Source organism: Triticum urartu, chromosome 5A, assembly GCF_056163025.1.
Source record: "Triticum urartu cultivar PI428250 chromosome 5A, HENAU_Tu73, whole genome shotgun sequence".
Classification (NCBI taxonomy): domain Eukaryota; kingdom Viridiplantae; phylum Streptophyta; class Magnoliopsida; order Poales; family Poaceae; genus Triticum; species Triticum urartu.
Genome location: NC_141877.1, coordinates 349,977,056 through 349,997,502, shown reverse-complemented (window position 1 = coordinate 349,997,502; position 20,447 = coordinate 349,977,056). Strand labels below are relative to the sequence as shown.

Genomic DNA, 20,447 nt, shown 5'->3' with positions numbered 1-20,447 from the left:
CTAGGGCCCAATAAGGCCCATTGACTCCCCGGGTGGTTCCGGTAACCCCCCGGTACTCCGTTAAATGCCCGAACTCACCCAGAACCATTCCGATGTCCAAACATAGCCTTCCAATATATCAATCTTTATGTCTCGACCATTTCGAGACTCCTCGTCATGTCCGTGATCTCATCCAGGACTCTAAACAACCTTCGGTACATCAAAACACATAAACTCATAATACCGATCATTACCGAACGTTAAGCGTGCGGACCCTACGGGTTCGGGAACTATGTAGACATGACCGAGACTTATCTCCAGTCAATAACCAATAGCGGAACCTAGATGCTCATATTGGTTCCTACATATTCTACGAAGATCTTTATCGGTCAAACCGCATAACAACATACATTGTTCCTTTTGTCATCGGTATGTTACTTGCCCGAGATTCGATCATCGGTATCTCAATACCTAGTTCAATCTCGTTACCGGCAAGTCTCTTTACTCGTTCTGTAATGCAACATTCCACAACTTACTCATTAGTCACATTGCTTGCAGGGCTTATACTGATGTGCATTACCGAGAGGGCCCAGAGATACCTCTCTGACAATTGGAGTGACAAATCCTAATCTCGATCTATGCCAACTCAACAAACACCATCGGAGACACCTGTAGAGCATCTTTATAGTCACCCAATTATGTTGTGACGTTTGATAGCATACTAAGTGTTCCTCCGGTATTCAGGAGTTGCATAATCTCATAGTCATAGGAACATGTATATGTTATGGAGAAAGCAATAGCAGTAAACTAAACGATCAAAGTGCTAAGCTAACGGATGGGTCAAGCCAATCACATCATTCTCTAATGATGTGATCTTGTTCATCAAATGACAACTCTTTGTACATGGCTAGGAAACTTAACCATCTTTGATTAACGAGCTAGTCAAGTAGAGGCATACCAGTGACACTCTGTTTGTCTATGTATTCACACATGTACTAAGTTTTCGGTTAATACAATTCTAGCATGAATAATAAACATTTATCATGATATAAGGAAATATAAATAACAACTTTATTATTGCCTCTAGGGCATATTTCCTTCATATAGTGCTCTCCTCCGATGACGAGGTCGAAGGCGGCGAGGATGGTGGCACGGAGGGTGTCGAGGTGGGCGGCGAGGACGAGGAGATCGACGTCGACGAGTGGAGGAGTGTCTTCCCTAACGACCCCGATGACGACACCGGCCCGAACCCGGCTCGCGGCACACCATACCTGACGAGGAAGGATTGGCTTGACCGAAGGTATTTTAGTTTAGTTTAAATTTATGTTTTATGTTCGGTTATGCAAAACTATCTATGTTTATGTTTGAATGCATGCTACTTTCGGTTGAACCAGCTTTGAACTTGATCGAATTGAAGTTTACAACGTTAAGTTTAGGGGATCGACTAGAAACGGCCAAAAATTGTTGGAGTATATATATATATATACACACACACATCCACTAAGAGTTTTAGTCTGTTAACTTTTAAAGGATCGGCTAGAGATGGCCTTATGCCTTATTTATTTCAGTTCTTCACAATGTGATGCTCTATATGTGCAACTAGTTGCCGTGCAGTTCAATTTCATCAATAACAGTTTCAACAATACCACTATGAATTACGATATTTGGTTGTTGTTAAGGATGTTGCAGTTAACATGCCTTTTCATTTTTTAACAATAACTAGTGTACTTTAGACCTGTACAATACCAGTTTGAATGACTATTTGATTGTTTTTAAATGTTATGCCTGATGCAGTTAACACACCTTTCCACTTCTTGTTTTGCTTAACTAGCGTGCTTAAACCTACACACCGAAGCTATCATTTGTAGATTATGTTGTCTACCATGGATATATTTGGTTGATGTTTAGCCTGTTGTGCTTAACATGCCTTTATATGTACCCATATAGGACAATATTGAGAACAATGTTGTTTTCCATCGAGATTAGTTTCATCGCATTGCTTATATGTACTCACTGTTCAGGATATCGGTAGCTGGTACCATATAGCCTAGGGGCTGATAAGGGATTAATCGTCGAATCGGACATTTCATTGAATATATCTGTAACCCATTTATCAGTAGGTTAACTAGGGCCATATTTAATTTATTTGAGGCTACATAGCAACATGCATTATACTGAATGACTAAATATGCAATCCCAGGCTACATAGCAACAAGGAAGAGTGTTACCTTAATGTTCTGATGATGTCTAGATATACATGTAATAAAATCTGATATAATGGGATGGAGGGAGTGTTGTACTACATCTTTTTGCAATTGTTGTTTAGCTTCTAATATTAACTTAGTGCTTTTAGGTACATCTGTCATTGCCAAAGATCCACACTTCAACCCTTTCTGCGTATTGGCAATGAGATATTCATGAACCAGCATCAAGTGAGGAAACTGATAAAGATTGTTATTAAAATGGGTCAAAAGATGTCAATCAAACTATTTGTTTACACTTTATGCAAGACAATAGTGAACTGCGGGATGGTAAGTAAGAACTCTGTACCCTTTTTTTACTGTCCGTAATGAGTTGTGTTAGATGACAATGTCTGAATCTTTTTTCGTTTGCAGTGGATCCTGAAGCAGTTTACTCAATATTACCTCTCAAACTACATGATTGCCAGCCAACCATCACAAGGGGTTGGACTAGAGTCGTGTGTGCCTTCTGCATCCAGGAGAGCACAATAGGGCCATTCCACCTCACCTTGTTCAACAACCAGAATGTCTGCCGCCTCTTTATTTACCATCTGTAATAGTACAAGTATAGAACCCTGGTTCATCATTCTTTATTTGGTGCTTATGTAATTCTTGAACATATGTACATGTGAATCGAATAATGCATTGGTTGTTTGAACCTGGTGGATATGAATAAAGCTATAGCCTACTTTCAAGTTCAAATTAGGTACAAGTTTAAAGAGCAACAATTAAATTAGGGTGAAATTATGGTCTGCGGGTCAGTACGACGCACATGGTCTATAAAGCACAGCATGTGCGATATACATCATAATCCGACATGGTTCACGAAGAGGAAACGTGTGTAACAATGCACACAATTGTCGTTTGCAAAACGTGTGTGATGTCAGACACTATCACAAACAGTGCGGGAAAACTAAGGGTGCGTTTGGGAGCCAAAGTATTTTTGTAGTTTTTAAGGAATACTGTGGTTTCTGAAAAAACCTTGTATTCAATACTTTGAGTCATTTGGATGAAAAAATACTATAGTTTAACAAACCATGGTATCTCTAAAACTGTGGTATTTTTATAGTATATAAAAAAGAAGTCCAGACCTCTTTTTTAAAAAACTGAGAAACGTTGGTTGGGTTGTCTCTCTTTGTCCATCTTCTTCTGGCCATCGACGCATGTGACACCTAAAATCGATAGCTAGCCGATCGATCTATCTGGCTAGACTGGCGCACATACACATACAAATTACGACTTAGTGCCGGCTGAAAACACATGTCGACTTGCAGTGCATGTCGTAACTAGCTCTGTCTTTGATTGATTACATGAGATAACTCTATACAGATCCTTCCTAGCATCTACTAGGAGAGAACATGCCCGTACAAAGCTGCGCGCACATGGTGGTGATTAGCACAAGTTGATCGATGAGTGTAGCTGCGTATGCATGCAACAACATAACAATCTGTGCAAACCAAAGAAAACTGAGAAAACCTGCCACTTGCCAAACACCTCGGCGGTATTATCGAAACAGAGAAAATCTATGTTTTCAGAAACTGGAGTATTTGTTGCCCATCTATTGAAATACTGAGGTTTTGAAATACTATGGTTTTGAAAAAACGGTGTTGCCAAACTAGGCCTAAATGTGTGTGATTGTCGACCTATCGTACACAGTTTACAATCATTAACTGTTTATGATGTGCCAGGCATCGTAAACGTAGAGCCAGTTTGGTACGTGCCTGAAATGTGCCTAATTTTAGGTAAAATCACATAACTCCAACTACGATGACAATGCGAGCACAAACGAGTAGCAAGGATGAAGCATTTGGGATATTCGAGATATCATAAATGGTTTTATAGGGATAACTGTATGCATCAAGGCCCTCTATCCCCGACGGTTTCAGGGTCGTGGGGGAAGGACCCCCCTATTGCAGTCACTCACTTGGCGACGGTTCCAAACACCGTAGTGGAAAGGGGGTAAAAATCGTTTGTATAGCACCTCGCTGTACCAGTGCCAAGCCAAAATCCATGTGAGAGTGATTGAGTGTTGAGGAGACTATCATTTGAAGCACAAGATCAAGGAGCTCATTACCAACACAACATATATTACCTTTTGAAGAGTGGTGTCTCCTAAATTGATTAGGTGTCACTTGGGAGCCTAGATCATGTGGAGTTGAACTAAGGAGTTTGTAAGGGCAAGGAGATCGCCTACTTTGTGAAGATCTACCCGAGTGAGGCTAGTCCTTCGTGGACATAAGCCATGGTGGAATAGACAAGGTTGCTTCTTCATGGACCCTTCGTGGGTGGAGCCCACCATGGACTCGCGCAACCGTTACCCTCCGTGGGTTGAAGTCTCCATCAACATGGACGTACGATAGCACCACATATCGGAACCACGCCAAAAATCTCTACATCTTCATTGTGTTTGCTCATTCTGATTCCCATCTCTTTGACATTCTTGCACTTGCATGCTTTACTCTTTCCGCTGCCTATACTCTTGCTATGCTTGTGTAAAATGTACTATGAGCCCTTTAACATGTGCTAAACTCAACCTTAACGTAAAGAATAGTAAAAACCGCTACCTTTTCTTGTGAAGGTTCTAATCACCCCCTCTAGACCCCTCTTCTCGATCTTTTACAAAACCCTTTAGTATATATAGGTTCAGGGGAGAGGGAGGTGTGTCCTACTTGGGGAAGGGTTTCCCCTCCTCTTGCGCCGGCCTAGGGGGTGGTGGAGTCCAACTCCACCTCCAAATTCAGCCTCCCCTTGGGGCGCCTCCACTAATGGGTCTTAGGGCCCATTAACTCTCCCTAATAAGCCTTTTAGTATTTTCCTTAGCCCATTGATATTAAATAAATTCTAAAAGCCTCCTAATCAATATTAGAACCTTTCATCATTTATTTAAAGTCTCCAGGAATATTTTCCGCCTATATATCATTTCCCGGTATTACCTGGTAAACCTCGAAACTCTTCCAATAACCCCGAAACGCTTTCGGTTTCTCTAGAAACTATTTCTCGTGTTCCCAAAACCATTCCTAGAATATTTGCTCATAACTCTTACTCCACTAGCACTCAACATATCGTGATTCCCTTGAGCTTGTGATCATGTAGGTTTGGTAAAACATAGACATGAACGAACTCCTTTCGTTCAATGATCAACAGCGGAACGACGGACATCCATATTGATCCCTATGAATACACGAATGATATTCGAGTGAACCTTTGGTTATCATATGTTATTCCCTTTGCTTCACGATACTTTACAAAAACCCAAGGTGAGATTTATCCGTATCCTCTTGAGTCATTCTCATGCTCATTATACCGGTCTTCTCGTTATCGGTTTTCTTCTTCTTTCTCGTTGACATGTTTCGGCATCCCTGTGACATAGTCACCTATGTCTGGCCAGATGATGATGGATGCCATCATACCGAGAGGGCCCTAAGAATATCTCCTCATCGTGAGAGGAGCAAATCTCACTCTTGAGCTATCTAGCCCCTTGTCATACTTTCTGATAAACCTGAAAGTTGTCCTTATGATCACCGTGTTATAGATGGCGTTTGAGCAACTCCAAAGTCCATCATTTGGTATGAAATGACTATTATACTCTCATTGTCTAAGAAACTAAAGCATATGTTAATTCTTCTTGTTATATCAATAGACTCGTGACGATTATTATCTCAAAGTATAACAAACAAGTTGGGTCAATTCAATATGATCATTCTTCTAACATCATCCTCTCAATGTTCTTTTGGAATTATTGTTACACTTAACAAAATATCCAGGATCCGGAAAACATGATCAACATACAAAACTTGAGCTAGTCCTAGAGGCAAGACTAGGAATCAGGTTTTACCGTTTATCATTCGACATGTGCTTATGGGTTTCCTCTGAATCACATATTCCATATTCGTAGCAATTATAGCATGGAATATAAACTCTTAATTATAAACATGAAAATAAATAATACAATATTATTACCTCTAGGGCATAATTGCAACACAAGGAGGCGGTGCTGGTCCTGGAGAAGGGCAAGGAAGTGGTGTCGCCCTTGGACGACGAGGTAGTGCTGGAGGAGCCCCCCAGCGGCAAGCGGGGGAACTACAACCACTACCATGAGGAGGCAGGACCAACTCACTTCTGCAAGGTGATCCTTGCCCCGAAGCTGGAGTGTTTGCCTATGCCTCTAGACTTCACGAAGCAGTTCCAGGCCGTGCCTCGGGAGTTCAAGCTGAAGACGAACACCGATTGCGCATGGAGGGTGACGGTTGGTTGATGAACGAAAGGGTCATCCTCGATACGGGTTGCCCCCCTTCGCTGCTGTCCACCAGATCAAGATCTGCTACATAGTCACCTTCAAGTTGCTGACCCCTGACACCCAGAAGGCGATCGTCTTCAACGACGACGACATAGAAGTGGTGACCAAGTGCGGGAAGCACGATGACGCCTTCGCCGTGAACGTCTAGGAGAGCTCTCTGTTGTGCATGTTGGTTGGGGTTTAGTTTAAGACTGTCGTATTGGTTTGGTTGAAAACTATTTGTTTAAGTGTCGTACCATGCTATCTATTTTTTGTGTCTTTGATTTGTTCCGCCTGCTAGCATATTGGTAACCGCACCATCTTCACGGGGAAGTTACTCGACAACAAGCGTTGCATGTAACCAAACACCGTGTCTTGTGTTTTCGCGTAAACAAGCCAGCAACCAACTTTCGTTTCACCCCAAGATAGAGGATATGCATACAACCAAACAAAGTGCATATATTGATTTTTAACCTGTTTTTTCTGAACCAAGCCTAACCGAGACACACATGCAATGCAGACAAAAATCGAAGTAACCAAACACGTCCAAAGATGCAACCAAACACCGTGCTTGCATTTCTGATGAGACAACGAAACACCATGCTTGCATTTCTGGTGAGAAACAACACGATGCAAGAAAGTATACCAGCAAAAAACACGAAAGCTCGCCGCGTGTCCGGAATGGCAGTTTCACCGCCCCGCTGCCAAGCGAGTACGGCGGGCCCTCCCTGTTTGTGTGAATAAAGCGGGACTCGCGCGTGACACCCGGCAACGGCTGCCAGCCAACCTCCGCTTTACAGCTTTTCCTTCCAGCGGAAGCAAATCGCGTCCGTCCGTTCCGCGCCCCACCACTCCATGTGATGTGCTGCCGCCGCTCTTTCCCTCGCTTTCCCCTCCCTCTCCTGCTCCACTCCCCCTCCTCCACCGTCGCCCGCCGCCGCCCATGACGCCGCCGCCCTCCCCCTCGCCCCCGCCGCCGGCCGCCGCGGACGCGCTCGCCCAGATCCTGCACGCGCTGCTCCCGCCGCTCCTCCTGGCCGCGGCGTCCGCCAACGCGCTCCACTCCCGCTGGCGCGCGCTGCACGCCACGCTGCTCGCGCTCCAGTCCTCGCTCGTCTCCGCGCCCGCCCCGGCCGCCGGCCACCCGCTCTTCGCCGATCTGGTGGCCTCGCTGCTCCCGCCCCTCCGCTCCCTCCACGCATTGTCCGCGCGCTGCCAGGACCCGGCCCTCCCCGGCGGGCGCCTGCGCCTCCAGAGCGACCTCGACATCGCCGCTTCCTCGCTCACGCTTCTCCTGCACGACCTCTCGCTGCTCCTTCGCTCGGGGCTCCTCTCCGTCGATTCGTCGGCGTCCTCCCCCAACGCCATTGTGCTGCAGGTGCCCGCGGCGGCCGCATCCCGCTCCGACAAGTCGCTCTTCATCAGGGACGCCTTTGCGCGGCTCCAGATCGGGGGCCTCGACCTCAAGCTCAAGGCCCTCGCCTCGCTGCTGGAGTTGCTGGGGAATGACCCAGCTGCTGAGGCCGCAAACATCGTAGCCGCCGATGGCGATGTGGCTGCGCTGCTCCGCATGCTCGACGCATCGGCCCACTCAGCGCTGAGGGACCGCGCAGCAGCGGTCGTGGCCCTCCTTGCCACTGCCTGCAGTGCATCCCGGAAAGCGGTGTTCGACGAGGGCGGCCTTGGCCCGCTGTTGCGCGTGCTTGACTCCGCCTCGGCACCGGCCACAAGGGAGCGTGCCGTTGTGGCCATTGAGGCCATGACCGCCGATGCCGGCAGCGCGTGGGCTGTATCAGCATATGGAGGGGTTTCCATCTTGATTAATGCGTGCCGTCCTGGCTCTGGTTCATTGGCTGTGCAGGCGCTCGCTGTAGCAGCTATCAAGAATGTGGTCTCCATCGACGATGTGCGCTCAGCGTTGGTTGAGGAGGGTGGGTTGCCAGTTCTGGTTGATTTACTTGCATGTGGCACCACTGACACACAGAAGAATGCTGTTATCTGCCTGTGGTCGATCGCGTCCATGGGAGACCTTGAGACACAGCAACAGATTGTACAAGATGGTGCATTACCGCCACTATTGCAGGCTCTGCACATCACCACCGATCTCGATCTTCAGAATTCTGTCCTACGAGCTATCCACGTGCTCGCAGTAGTCCCTTCGGCCGCCAGGATCCTATGTTCATCCCCGCTGTTCTTTGCACAACTAACAGACCTTATGCGCCGTGGTGGTAGCATCCTGTTGCAGCAGATGGCTGCAGATATGATTGCCGACCTTGCACCTGGCGTGAGTGATGACACCAAGCGGTGCATGGCACCATGTGTTGGCACGCTGGTTAAGATGATGGAGGTAGCCAAGCCTGCATCCGTACAGGAGTCAGCTGGCCGTGCACTACTTGCTTTGATGACCTTGAAATCCAATCGAAAGGAGTTGGTCAGGGATGAGAAGAATCTGACAAGGTTGGTGCAGATGCTTAACCCCCGGAATGAGGAGATTGACAAAAAGCACCCAGTCTCAGTACTGCTAGCACTTGCTATGGGTGGTGGGAATGGAACACGACGGCGTCTTGCAGATGCTGGTGCTTGTCAGCATCTACAGAAGCTGGCTGATGCTGAGGTGCCTTGTGCAAAGAAGGCTTTGCAAAGGATATCCAGCAGCCGATTCAAAAGCTTACTTTCCAGAGGGTGGAACAACTAGTCCATCTGCTGCATTGGGGTAAGGTTGATATTTACCTTCATCTCCCTTTTTCGTGATGCTTCTAATTTGTTTTCTTTGTCTATCACTGAGCAAATATCAGTTAAAATGAACATTAGATCAATAGTTTTAGCTAAGCTGTTCACTGACTACATGCTGCAAACGTGAGTCGAAGCTTCAGGAAAGTTCCCTGTTTTATAGTCTGGTACGTGGAGCCAATACCCTGGGATTCTCAGAGGTTGGTGGGATGGTCTAGTTGTGCACAGGAGCATTGGGCTACAATGCTCATACTGTGTAGGCTAACAACTGTTTGGTGATATTATAATTGCTTAGGTTTGGAAACTAAATGCTCACATGGTTTGTACTGCTGTTGCCCTGTCATTGCTGGATGTGGGCGGTGAGCCGGTGACATGGCCATTCCATGAGGAGCAATGTTTTTAAGGCGGTAAGGCAACCTGAATCGAGCACCACCCGCCCCAGCAGGGCGCCTTATCGCCTAAGCGTCCAAGGCAGGACGCCTTAAAAACAATGATGAGGAGTTTGGCCAGAGTGTTGGTTCATACTCATTGTAGGACAGGGCACATTCACTGATTCACTGTAGCTGATAAGCAGCATCTCAGGTAGAGATAGTGGAAATTAACAAGGATGCATATACTCTATGTGCCTTTGGACAGTGGAAACATCAAATAGGTAAAGAGAAGTGCATTGAGGGAGGGAAGGAGATTAGTGAGACGGAAGAGGAAAGTAAAAAAAAAATGCAAAATAGGTCAAAGTATAGGGCAGTCGTTTTAACTGAAATTTTAATATGTGCACCCATGATAGTTATAGATGCGGAAAAGTTTTGTGTTGCAATGTCAACTTCTATCTTAAGTCAAAATTGAACTAAAAGCATGTCGATTGTGGAGCCTCAGAAATTGCAGTCATGCATCTAGGTGGGCCTTTCACAGCCTTCACAAACTAACATCATGATTACTCTAGTCTAACATATTGTGAACTGTAGTTTTTCTTGAAATAATTGTCAAAGATAAATTTTCACTGAGGACTAGATGTTCTGAAGCATGGATAGTTGAGGCATGCCCTTCATTGGGAAGAGAATACAGCCAATATCATGAAAAATACTCCTTTTTCCCCTTGTATCTCGCTCTTTCCCAGTCTATCAACTGAAAGCATGATGGACTGAATGTTAGTTATGCTTACATGTTTTCTCTCCGGGTCTTCTTGACCACCACCCAATAATAACTTATAAACTTACCCACTAAAGCCTTTTTCCAATACAGTATGCAACTTAATATACTGTGATGTGCATATTTTTGTTGTCGACAATTTTCAGGTCGTTTTGACTGCTGTCTTACTCCATTTGATTCTCATATACTAAAAAGGCTCATCAATAGTGTAATCATCTGCATGTTATGTGAGGTGAAACATACATTTGAGCATGCAAAACATTGGCTTAAATATAAGGGGCCATAAGGCACATAAAGCCTTAACAGTAACAGTTTGTTAAATGTTAATGCAGACTGTAACTTGGAACTCCGTTGGCAAATCACAATGTTTTGTAGTACGACTGTTCTGTCAATCTGTTTCCAGTTGGATGCATCTGTTCAGTTACTCCTGTACTGAACTGAGAGTTTGTGTCTTTGTTAGTAACTTTACAGCCTATAATTTTGTCAGAAGTAATTGAATTATTAGCTCAGTTCATCCAGGCAATTATTATATTCCTGCATTTTATATGCTGTGACACTTTATTACCTGTAGTGTATCACATTTCAGCTTGAATGTTGTGGCTAGCATACAATGAAAATGCCTTCGTTTTATATCTCATGCTTTCCTTTAATTTAGTTCTATGAACCAGTACTTACGACTCATTTTATGCTTCCGAACTTGTAGTTGAAGAGAACCCAAATGTGGAGAGCTTCGAATTATAGAAGAAAGCTTAAGTATTTAATTAGGAGGCATCGTACAAGAACACCGAGCAAGAAAGGGACCAGAGGAGTTCTCAGTTTCTTTGAAGCCAAAAGGTGCACGGTAGCTGCTATTTATTTATCTAGTATATTGACAAGATAGAAGCATGGATGCGGCATTTTAGGATGTATCCTTCAGCTTTTATGTTTGCCCCTTTTTTGTCTGTTCCTATTTTAACCTCTCTCTCTCTCTCTCTCTCTCTCTCCTGATTTGTGAAGTAATTGTATGTGTGTTGATTTGGAATGAAGCAAGTGTTTTTATCTGCCCCAAGACACATCTGCCAGATATTACCTTGCCCAGTGTCTCACTGAATAACTAAGCTGCTGTTTCTGTGGGGTTTTGGTGCTGTTGGGGAGTATATTCTTGGTACTGATGTTGATTTTTGTTTTTGTTTTGATTGCCTGATGTTGCTTGTGATGTTAGTATTGAGTGTTGTCTGGTGTCTGTTACTTGCCTGATTTCTGTGAGAGTCTCGTGATCAATTACCAGCCTCTCTCATGACTGCATTTTGCTCTCAAATCTCGATGCCCTCTCCATTGAGTGGGCAAATCTCACTTACCACCTTTTGGATGTGTTGATTAAAGAAATATGTTTGGATGCTTCACATCATCACATGGATCTCCACTCTTAAGACTTGAAGGAAACTTTGCATGATGCCGTTTTCACAGGAATCACGTGAGCTCGTCCCTTAGTTCAATTGCTAGGAATTGGATTCATCAAAAGCTCTTCATTTTTAAAACAAGGAGCATACCCTTTAGTCTCGCATTGCTATCTCTATGTAAGCAGGAGCTATCCCAGCCTACATGATTTGGACATGCATTTTCGCAAGAAGTTGCTGGCATCAGTTGCATCTTTTGAGCAGTATTATCTACAAAAGCTTTGCCACAACAGCAGAAGTGCCAAAAACTGGACAGATCCAATTGACAATACCAAATATAACACAAGGTTTGCTTGCCAGACTGAGTTTTATTTAGTATACAACATAACAATAATTACAGACTATTATTACATGCTTACATAATGCCAGCAAACATATGATAAATGCAGCAACGGTGAGAATATAACTCATGCGGCCTATCTAATATCTACCCTAGCTTCAAAAATGATTTACAATGTTTAACTTGTCAGGGTCAACTTCATGATTTGTGAGCCAAAAACAGAATCAAAAGTAGTATTAACAGTTATTTCTTATCGGCCATGTTACTAGATACGGGAAAGAAATGCCAATCTGGGCCCCCAGAGGCTGCCATGTACTGTATGCTTCTTGCTCAACATGAGAAAGACGCAGGTAAATGCTTTAAGCTTGAGACGTCGAATAGCTCAATAAACCTTAGATCAGAAACTCTTGCTTTCGCAGCAGCAAAACGCTGGTATTCGTCGAATACTGATGTTAGACACCAGCGCTGCAGTTTCCTCAAGCATCCAACAACGCAGCCAGTTCGATGCTGCACATATTTTATGTTTGCAATACAAAATTCAGATGCTATAGAAATTTCGACAGGCCAAACAAACAGCAATGCTATTTTTACCTTTCCACGCTTGCAGTGAATAAGCACCGGGTGGTTTCTTGTGTCTACAAATGAGAATTTGATATGCAGTCAGAGGAAGAAATGACTCATAAAAAAGGATTCTGTAGAACATTCCAGTACCTAGAATAACTTTCAGAGCCTCGCGGATTCTGTCTTCGGGAATGCTCACAAAGGGTTCCTGAAAGCAACATCCATTTTCAGTAAGCTTCTGAAAATGAAAAATGCCACTTTGTGCCAAATCTTTGGTAACAAGAGAAAAAATGAAGATAAATGATAGAACTACGACAAAAGGAAGAAAATGACCCAACTTCAAGCTGCTTTCTTATACAGTACATGCCATCTAGCAAGTTACTCCCTCCGTAAAGAAATATAAGAACATTTAGATCACTACTTTAGTGATCTAAACACTCTCATATTTCTTTACAAGGGAGTACCTTTTAGAAGCTAGATTCTGGTTCTCTTCTCTGGTCTAAGTTATCAGTTAGTAAAGAGTGTGTATGCCATTTCATTCTTATAAGGTGAATTGTTAAATACCAGTCTGATCTGAACTTTCTCTAGTGATCAATCGCGCAATATTTTCAAGGTGCATCGCCAAAGTGCAAAATAAACAACCCAATCCAGATAAAAGAATCCGATTCCGTTTTTCTGTGCCACATGTTCACCTTTCATGTGCCTTAACCCACTTCATGGGATTGCAACGCTAATACTTCTAAATGATAAAGAGTGTGGCCTCGTTGGCTCGATAAAAAGACACACCTCAAGTTATTCCCTTAAATTTGAAAGCTCCACTGAATAAAGGAAGAAAAAAAAGCTCCACTGAATAAAAAGACACTCATATACAAGCATATGGTTCATATCTCATATTTATAGTTTCTCGATATGAACCATATGCTTGTATACAAGTGTTTATTGATTTTCTACTGGTGGTGACAAAATAAAATCATTAAACATATCGAGAAACTATAAATGACAATAATATTTCTGCTCCGGTGGAAAGGAAGGTCTTTTACCAGTTTACTCATTCAGTTGGAGCAAAAACCTACCTTGCTGTACCTTCAAGATGTTTTGACGACATACACAAGTCGTTTGGTTAATTAGGAAAATAAAAATACTCCATGCAAAAAGACAAGGAAGATAAAAATACCTTTTGAGAAGTACCATGCCTGAATTCTAAGCATAAATTGTGTATCATTACAAAAAATGCAACCCAAAGAAGTATAACACAAAATGCCTAAGGACTACAACAACTGAGTAACATAACAGCCAAGGTTTCAGATGGTTGTCATCAGCTCGTAATAAAAGAGCAATATCTAGTTAGAAACAAGATCATAGCATTTTAGGGTCATAGACTCTTTTTTTTTTGCCGTTCAAACGATCTGAATCTGTGTGTTAGGGTCCAACACCATGAGGTGGATTTCAAGTGTTATTTGTGTGTCCTCTTGCCGAATTGACCACTCAAATCTGAATTCCAACAAGTTTCTCAAATTCAACACTTCTATATTCTTCTAGCATTTGTAGTGTTTTATACATGGCCAACTAATAATGTTATTGCTCCAAGGTCCTGTTCAAGAATTTAGCCTATTAACCAGTTAAATGGCCGATTAATCCCTACTTGTAAGGTCACCGTGTAGTCGATAAACTGATAAATCAGCCGATTAATAGACCGATTAACTTGCCGATTAGCCTATTAATCCCCTGCTCGCCAGCCTATCGAGCAACTACCGGTTAACGATTTCCTCAACAGTGCTCCAAGGTATTCAATTTTTTTTATATCAGCTAAAATTTAGGAATATACAATAGAGGGGTAAAAAGAACAGTACTTGGCACATAGTGTGCTACTACAATAACATATCATATAAATTTAGCCCCCTAAATCCGACCTTCATTAAGCCAACAAGTACTCGACAGTGGACATTTAAACCAGATATCCAGCTATTCCATCAGGTCAGAAATACAAGTCATCTGTCTAATTACAAAAAATATTGAAGCTTCATCCGATATATAATTTGGTAGAGAGGCGCTTTCAGCTAAAGCATCTATGGAGAAGCTCAACTTGGACAAGGCAACTCCACTTCACAATCCCACGGAAGGCATATGATGTGCCGGCAGGCACACAAGTACTATGGAGAAGATTCGAGAAGATAGAACCATTGCAACCATCACTACCGTGTGGACAAATATTAACGAAGAATCTATGACTAATCACAAAATCATAATAACTACTCCCTCCGTTCCATAATTCCCGCCGTGGTTTTAGTTTAAAACCATGACAAGAATTATGAAACGGAGTCAATAGACATGTTTGATCCCATCTTTCCTTACTCACTTACCGTTTTGATTTTATTTCTTGGGACAAGCAAGAAGGCATATGCAAGTGAGAAAAAGAGAAGACCAAGGGGCAAAGCTTGGATGAACTTTAGCTAGTCAGAGTTGATAGCCCATGTTATCCCCCCTCTTTTCTTACTTGCCTACCATTTCACTTTTATTTCTTCGGATCAAGAATAAGCATGATATAGCAATTCTCAAAGGGCAAACCTTCGAGGAGGTTTAGCCAAGGATGCCCATGCCCATAAGGAGAAGGGATTTGCATTAACCTTGGAGCCGTCGATTCCGAGTTGGAACAGCCTGATCCCGTGGGCACGGAGGAACTCCTGGTTGGCCTCCGGGTACGGCTCCGGGCAGAGGCACCTGGAGAAATCAAAACGAATCAGAACCACGTCACCACCACCTCGAAGAAGAACGTAGGTGTGCACGTGGCCGTGTACTACTACTACTAACAGGACGGAGCGGAGGCGAAGGTTCTCGAGGAACGGCAGGTTGGAGGCGTCCGGGAACCCGGAGCGGTACACGCCGTGGTCCACCATGGCGAAGTTGAGCGGCGGGACCAGCTGCAGCGGCTCCTCGCCTTCCCCCGCCTCGGCCTCGCCGCCCTCCCGCCGCAGCAGGATCGTCGCGCAGGACGGCGGGGCCACGGCGCCCGTGTCCTCCTCCTCCTCGGGAGGCGGCGGGCGGTTGTGGTGGCGCGGCTGGTGTTCGTCGCGGGTGACCACCAGGCTGGCGGCCTCCTGTCTCATACCTCGACGGACGGGGGGATCGACGGTCGTGGCGCGATCGCCTGCCTTGCTCTCCGTGGATGGAGTGGAGGTGGATGGAGAAGAGGATCTCGTCGGGTTTTGGCCTTGGGTGTCGGTTGTGGGCTGGCGATCGAGAAGAAGAGACTTCGGGAAGAAAGGAAAGGAGCGACAGGTTTTGCGTCCGTGTTGGTTATGCATATTCGGTGCATATTCCCTCTTCCGGCGGTTGTAAACGATTTGTACGCGGGACCGGGCCCCGCCGGCTGGCCACCTGTTTGCGTGCACTCGTCCCTCGTCGTCGTATCGGAAGTGGTTGGGCAAAAACGAAAATGGTTATGTTATTGAGCGAACGTTCACTCGGGTGCATGGCAAAACGAATGTTTCTCGCGGCAATTTATGTGTTGCGAGTATGGCAATTCCTTCAAGCAAACACGACAATTTTTTAGAAAATTCTTCGTTTTGCCAGAATTTGCCACGTGTTTTTGAATCTTTTTGATACTCCCTCTATTTACTTATACAAGGCCACTATGGAATATACGTTTTACATCTATATAAGGTCATTAACAACAATCAAGGTAAAATTAATGATATTTTCTCATGTTAACAATCTGTTTAAGCAATAAAATGATAGTTAGCTACTTCCTCCACTCAGACTACCCACAGTGGGAGTGACATAGGTGGTCACATCACATATATCTAGACAAAATAGATGATGTTGCAAGTAATTAATGAAGAAATAGAATTATACATAGCTAGTAACATCACACATATCAAGACAAGATGAGTCTATAACTTAATAAATCAAGTGTTGCATGACACTGCACATATGTTACTCTCCACTGTAGAGGTAGTAACATGGACTAGTAACAAATGCATGTCTAAGTTACTCCTCATTGTGCCCAGTCTCAGTTTCTTTGCATGCATGGGGCGTATTAATGATCTCAAATAAACAAAAAGAAAAGCTGACTTGCAAAACAGACATTAAATTCTACATTGATACCTGTAATTTGAGTTTGTGGCCTTGTATATAAAAATTAAGGGAGTACGTGTTTTCGAATAATTTGCCATAAAAAGCGTTCGCAATTGTGATGCATCACAGCAAACATTCGCTGTCTATTGGGGTCTTCACAAGTCTCCTCGGTCATGAATGAAATTACCTTTAGATACCCATGAGAGCCCTCGAGAGCCCCCCACGACTTACCACCGAGAAATGGACGGTGCGGAGGGCACTCTCACCCGCGAAGCCCCCTAGGAGGCAGGTACTCCAACATCCTTTATAGGAGTAACTATTCAATTTCTATTAAGTAATGAATACATTTGCCCTCTTGCAGCCGCCGGCGCCCAACTCAACTCACTAAAGGCCACCGTGTCGTCCCACGAGCGACTAAGGAGGCAAAACCACCGTCGTCGTTCTAGCCTTCCTCCGCCTCCTCTCCCCCTCATCGCCATTGACCGGGGCCACCAGGGCAAAGCCCCTCGCAGTGGCCGGGGACGGCAGGAGCTCTCAAGCACACATCTCTATTCCTCCACGGTCCTCTCTCGATTCGATCTCGCCGCTCATGTGCGCCTCGTGCCGCCTCCGCCTGGCTAGGCCTCCTTCCCATGGCTTGTCCCTGGGTTAGGCGGAGTCTGGCATTCTGGCCTCAACGTCTAGTCGCGTGGACATGGTCCTTGCCGCCAGCGTGGTTTAGATCTGGACCAGCACGACGGTGGTGGTTGGGTGCTTTGGTTCCACCGACGTACAACGATGCGGTGGAGCTCAGAGGCTCCATGGTTGTGTTGGGGTAGCCACATCGTCGCAGATGTCGGTTAGGACCGGGTTTTTTCTTAGATTCAGCTTCCCCATCTCGACGTCTATGACAACAATGGATGACCACTCTGATCTGCAGTGGCGACTGATACGTTGCCAGCATATCTATAATCCATGAAGTATTCATGGTATATTTACATCAATTGTATATGTTTTCGGTGCACTTCTATATTATTTTTATGGACGAACTTATTAATTCAGTGCCCAGTGACAGTTTTTGTTTTTTTGCATGTTTTTTTACATAAAATCAATATCTAGGAAGGTCAAAATACTCCCATGATTTAATATGATTTTTTATGGAATATATGTGATTTTTGGGCGAAGGAATCAACACAAAACAATGCTCGAGGGGCCCACAAGGGCAAGTGGCGCGACCACCCCCTGGCCGAGCCATGGTGGAAAGTCTGAAGGTTGTTCGGAGTCCCGGATGGGATCCGGGACATCACGAGGAGCTCCAGAATAGTCCGGAGGTAAAGATTCATATATGAAAAGTTGTTCTCGGGTTCCGGAAAAAGTTCGAGTTTTTTCTATATTATACTGGGAAGGTTCTAGAAGGTTCCGGAGTGGGGCCCACTGCATGGGGGACCCACATGAATGTGAGTAGTGGGGAAGGTCCCTACAAACCTGGTCTAGGCGCACCAAGATCCTCCCTTAAAAGGAATAGTATCATATCCCAAGGGGATAAGATCAGGATCCCTAAAAAGAGGGCTAGCGATCGATGGGGAAGGAACGGCAGGGTCCTTCCTCCCCCTTTGGCCAATGACCCTAGGGCCTTGGAGGGCAAGCCACCAGCCCCCTCCATGTCTATGTAAAGATGGGGAGGCGTTGGGGGCAGCCAGTATCTTTCTTTCTATAAAAATATATGGAATCCGCGATCCTATCCTATTTTTGAAGTCATTTTTGCATTCAAAATTATTTTCTTTCGCAAGAGCACTCAAACATAGATTGAAGATCTTCAGTTCTTCGGTCGGCAGCCGCAGTCAGTAATAGCAAGCAGCGTCCCATACTACTTTTCCTTTGAATGTTCATTCTGGAATTGAATGTCACAAACAAGACTCATACTTTAGAAAAAAAACTGCTTGAATCAGGAGCTGTAATCCGCAGCACCCTTCGACCCTTGCCCATTACCTCTCCCAACTCCTCCCACGTTTCACCGGTACGCGCTTGGCGAAGCCCTGCCGGAATTCCGCTGCCACCACCACCATACCGTCGTGTTGGTCCCGATCTCATCTACCCCCTCTCTCTCGCTTGCTGGATCAAGAAGGAGAGGACGCCGCCGAGCCGCACGGTGGTAAACTCGGAGGTGCCGTCCGTTCTGCACTTGATCGGGAGTTCGTGGACGGATCGTGATTGGATCACAAAGACGTTCGACTACATCAACCGCATTTCTTAACACTTCCGTTTAGCGATCTATAAGGGTATATAGATCCAATCTCTCCTCTCGTAGATGTGCATCTCCTAGATTGATCTTGGTGAGCATAGGAAATTTTTGTTTCCCATGCAACGTTCCCCACCAGAATATAGGCATCACGTCGTGACAAGTAGACTGAAACAATTCTGCATCTATTACTATTACTTCGCACATCGACCGACTCTTGCCTACATCTAGAGTATTAAGTTCATAAAAATAGAGTAACACCTTAAGCAAGATGAAATGATGTAGAGGGATAGATCCAATCAATATGGTAAAAATCCCATATTTTTATCCCTAATGGCAAGAATACAATACGTGCCTCGCTACCCCTGTCACTCAGTGAGGACACCGCAAGATTGAACCCATCACAAAGCACATCTCCCATTGCAAGAAAAACCAATTTTGTTGGCCAAACCAACTCGATAGATCGGAGAGAAATACAAAGCTATCTTAATCATGCATAAAAGAGTTCAGAGAAGACTCAAATGATATTCATAGATAATCTGATCATAAATCCACAATTCATCAGATCTCAACAAATGCATCGCAAAGGAAGATTACATCTAGGAGAACATTGTATTGAAGATCAAAGAGAGGGAAGAGGCCATCTAGCTTCTAGCTATGGACCCATAGGTCTATGGTAAACTACTCACACATCATCAGAAGGGCAACAAGGTTGGTGTAGAGGCCCTCCGTGATCGAATCCTCCTTCGGCGGAGTGCCGGAAAAGGCCCCAAGATGGGATCTCACGAGAACAGAAGCTTGCGGCGGTGGAAAAATATTTTTGGTGTGCCCTCTAGTGTAGGGGGGATATTTGGGAATTTATAGTGTTGGAGTTAGGGTTAGGACAACTACGGGGGGCCCCACAAGCCCCCCGGGGCGTGCTCCCAAGGCTTGTGGCCCCCTTGTGGGTTTTCTGGCCTCCTCCCCAAGTCTCGTGGGTGTCTTGTTGTCCAAGAAAAATCATCGTAATGTTTCGTTCCGTTTGGACTCCGTTTGGTATTGATTTTCTGTAAAATTCAAAAACAAGGGAAAAAACAACAACTGTCACTAGGCACTAGGTTAATAGGTTAGTCCCAAAAAATGATATAAAAATAGCATATAAATGCATATAAAACATCCAATATAGATAATACAATAGCATGGAACAATCAAAAATTATAGATACGTTGGAAACATATCAGCTCTCTCCCCTCTGGGTGCCATGGAGGCCAAGAACCAGATGGGAGAACCTCTCCCCATCTATGGGGGGCATGGTGGAGCAAGCCGGAGGGGGAGACTCTCCCCTCCCCTCTCTCTCCCGGTGGCGCCGGAGTGCGCCGAGGGAACCATCGCAATGGCGACCATCTTCACCAACGTTGCCATCTTCATCACCTTTCTCATCTCTTTTCAGTGGTCCACTCTCCCGCAACCCGCTATAACCCCCTAGTTGAACATGGTGTTTTGGTGCTATGAATTATTACACGATGAT

The 20,447-nt window shown here is 44.7% G+C and overlaps 2 protein-coding genes across 3 annotated transcripts; one reads left to right on the top strand and one right to left on the bottom strand.

Moving 5' to 3' along the window:
• The first annotated feature begins 7,260 nt into the window (after window positions 1-7,260).
• LOC125508940 (ARM repeat superfamily protein) lies at window positions 7,261-11,419 on the top strand. Of its 2 annotated transcripts, none has more exons than XM_048673756.2 (2): window positions 7,261-9,213; window positions 11,075-11,419. In XM_048673756.2, exon 1 carries the CDS (start codon window positions 7,439-7,441, stop codon window positions 9,188-9,190), a length of 1,752 nt encoding a protein of 583 aa, XP_048529713.2. In that variant the 5' UTR covers window positions 7,261-7,438; the 3' UTR covers window positions 9,191-9,213; window positions 11,075-11,419. The 2 variants fall into 2 exon arrangements, with proteins under 2 accessions (XP_048529713.2, XP_048529712.2); XM_048673755.2 differs by having other exon boundaries at window positions 7,262-9,208.
• A 664-nt stretch (window positions 11,420-12,083) lies between these two features.
• LOC125508941 (inositol diphosphatase DSP1) lies at window positions 12,084-16,007 on the bottom strand. Its single transcript, XM_048673757.2, has 5 exons — window positions 15,457-16,007; window positions 15,273-15,366; window positions 12,799-12,856; window positions 12,679-12,722; window positions 12,084-12,594 (listed from the first exon to the last, which is right to left on the bottom strand). The coding sequence occupies exons 1-5, from the start codon at window positions 15,948-15,950 to the stop codon at window positions 12,418-12,420; spliced, it is 867 nt and encodes a 288-aa protein (XP_048529714.1). The 5' UTR covers window positions 15,951-16,007; the 3' UTR covers window positions 12,084-12,417.
• Between the last annotated feature and the right edge of the window lie 4,440 nt (window positions 16,008-20,447).

Bases quoted from the DNA above. Each gene is read 5' to 3' on its own strand.
- LOC125508940 (XM_048673756.2), top strand. From the start codon at position 7,439: ATGACGCCGCCGCCCTCCCCCTCGCCCCCGCCGCCGGCCGCCGCGGAC.
- LOC125508941 (XM_048673757.2), bottom strand. From the start codon at position 15,950: ATGCATAACCAACACGGACGCAAAACCTGTCGCTCCTTTCCTTTCTTC. The intron at 15,367-15,456 runs GTTAGTAGTAGT...TGATTTCTCCAG, and splicing joins CTTCGCCTCCGCTCCGTCCT to GTGCCTCTGCCCGGAGCCGT. The intron at 12,723-12,798 runs GTACTGGAATGT...TCTCATTTGTAG, and splicing joins GGCTCTGAAAGTTATTCTAG to ACACAAGAAACCACCCGGTG.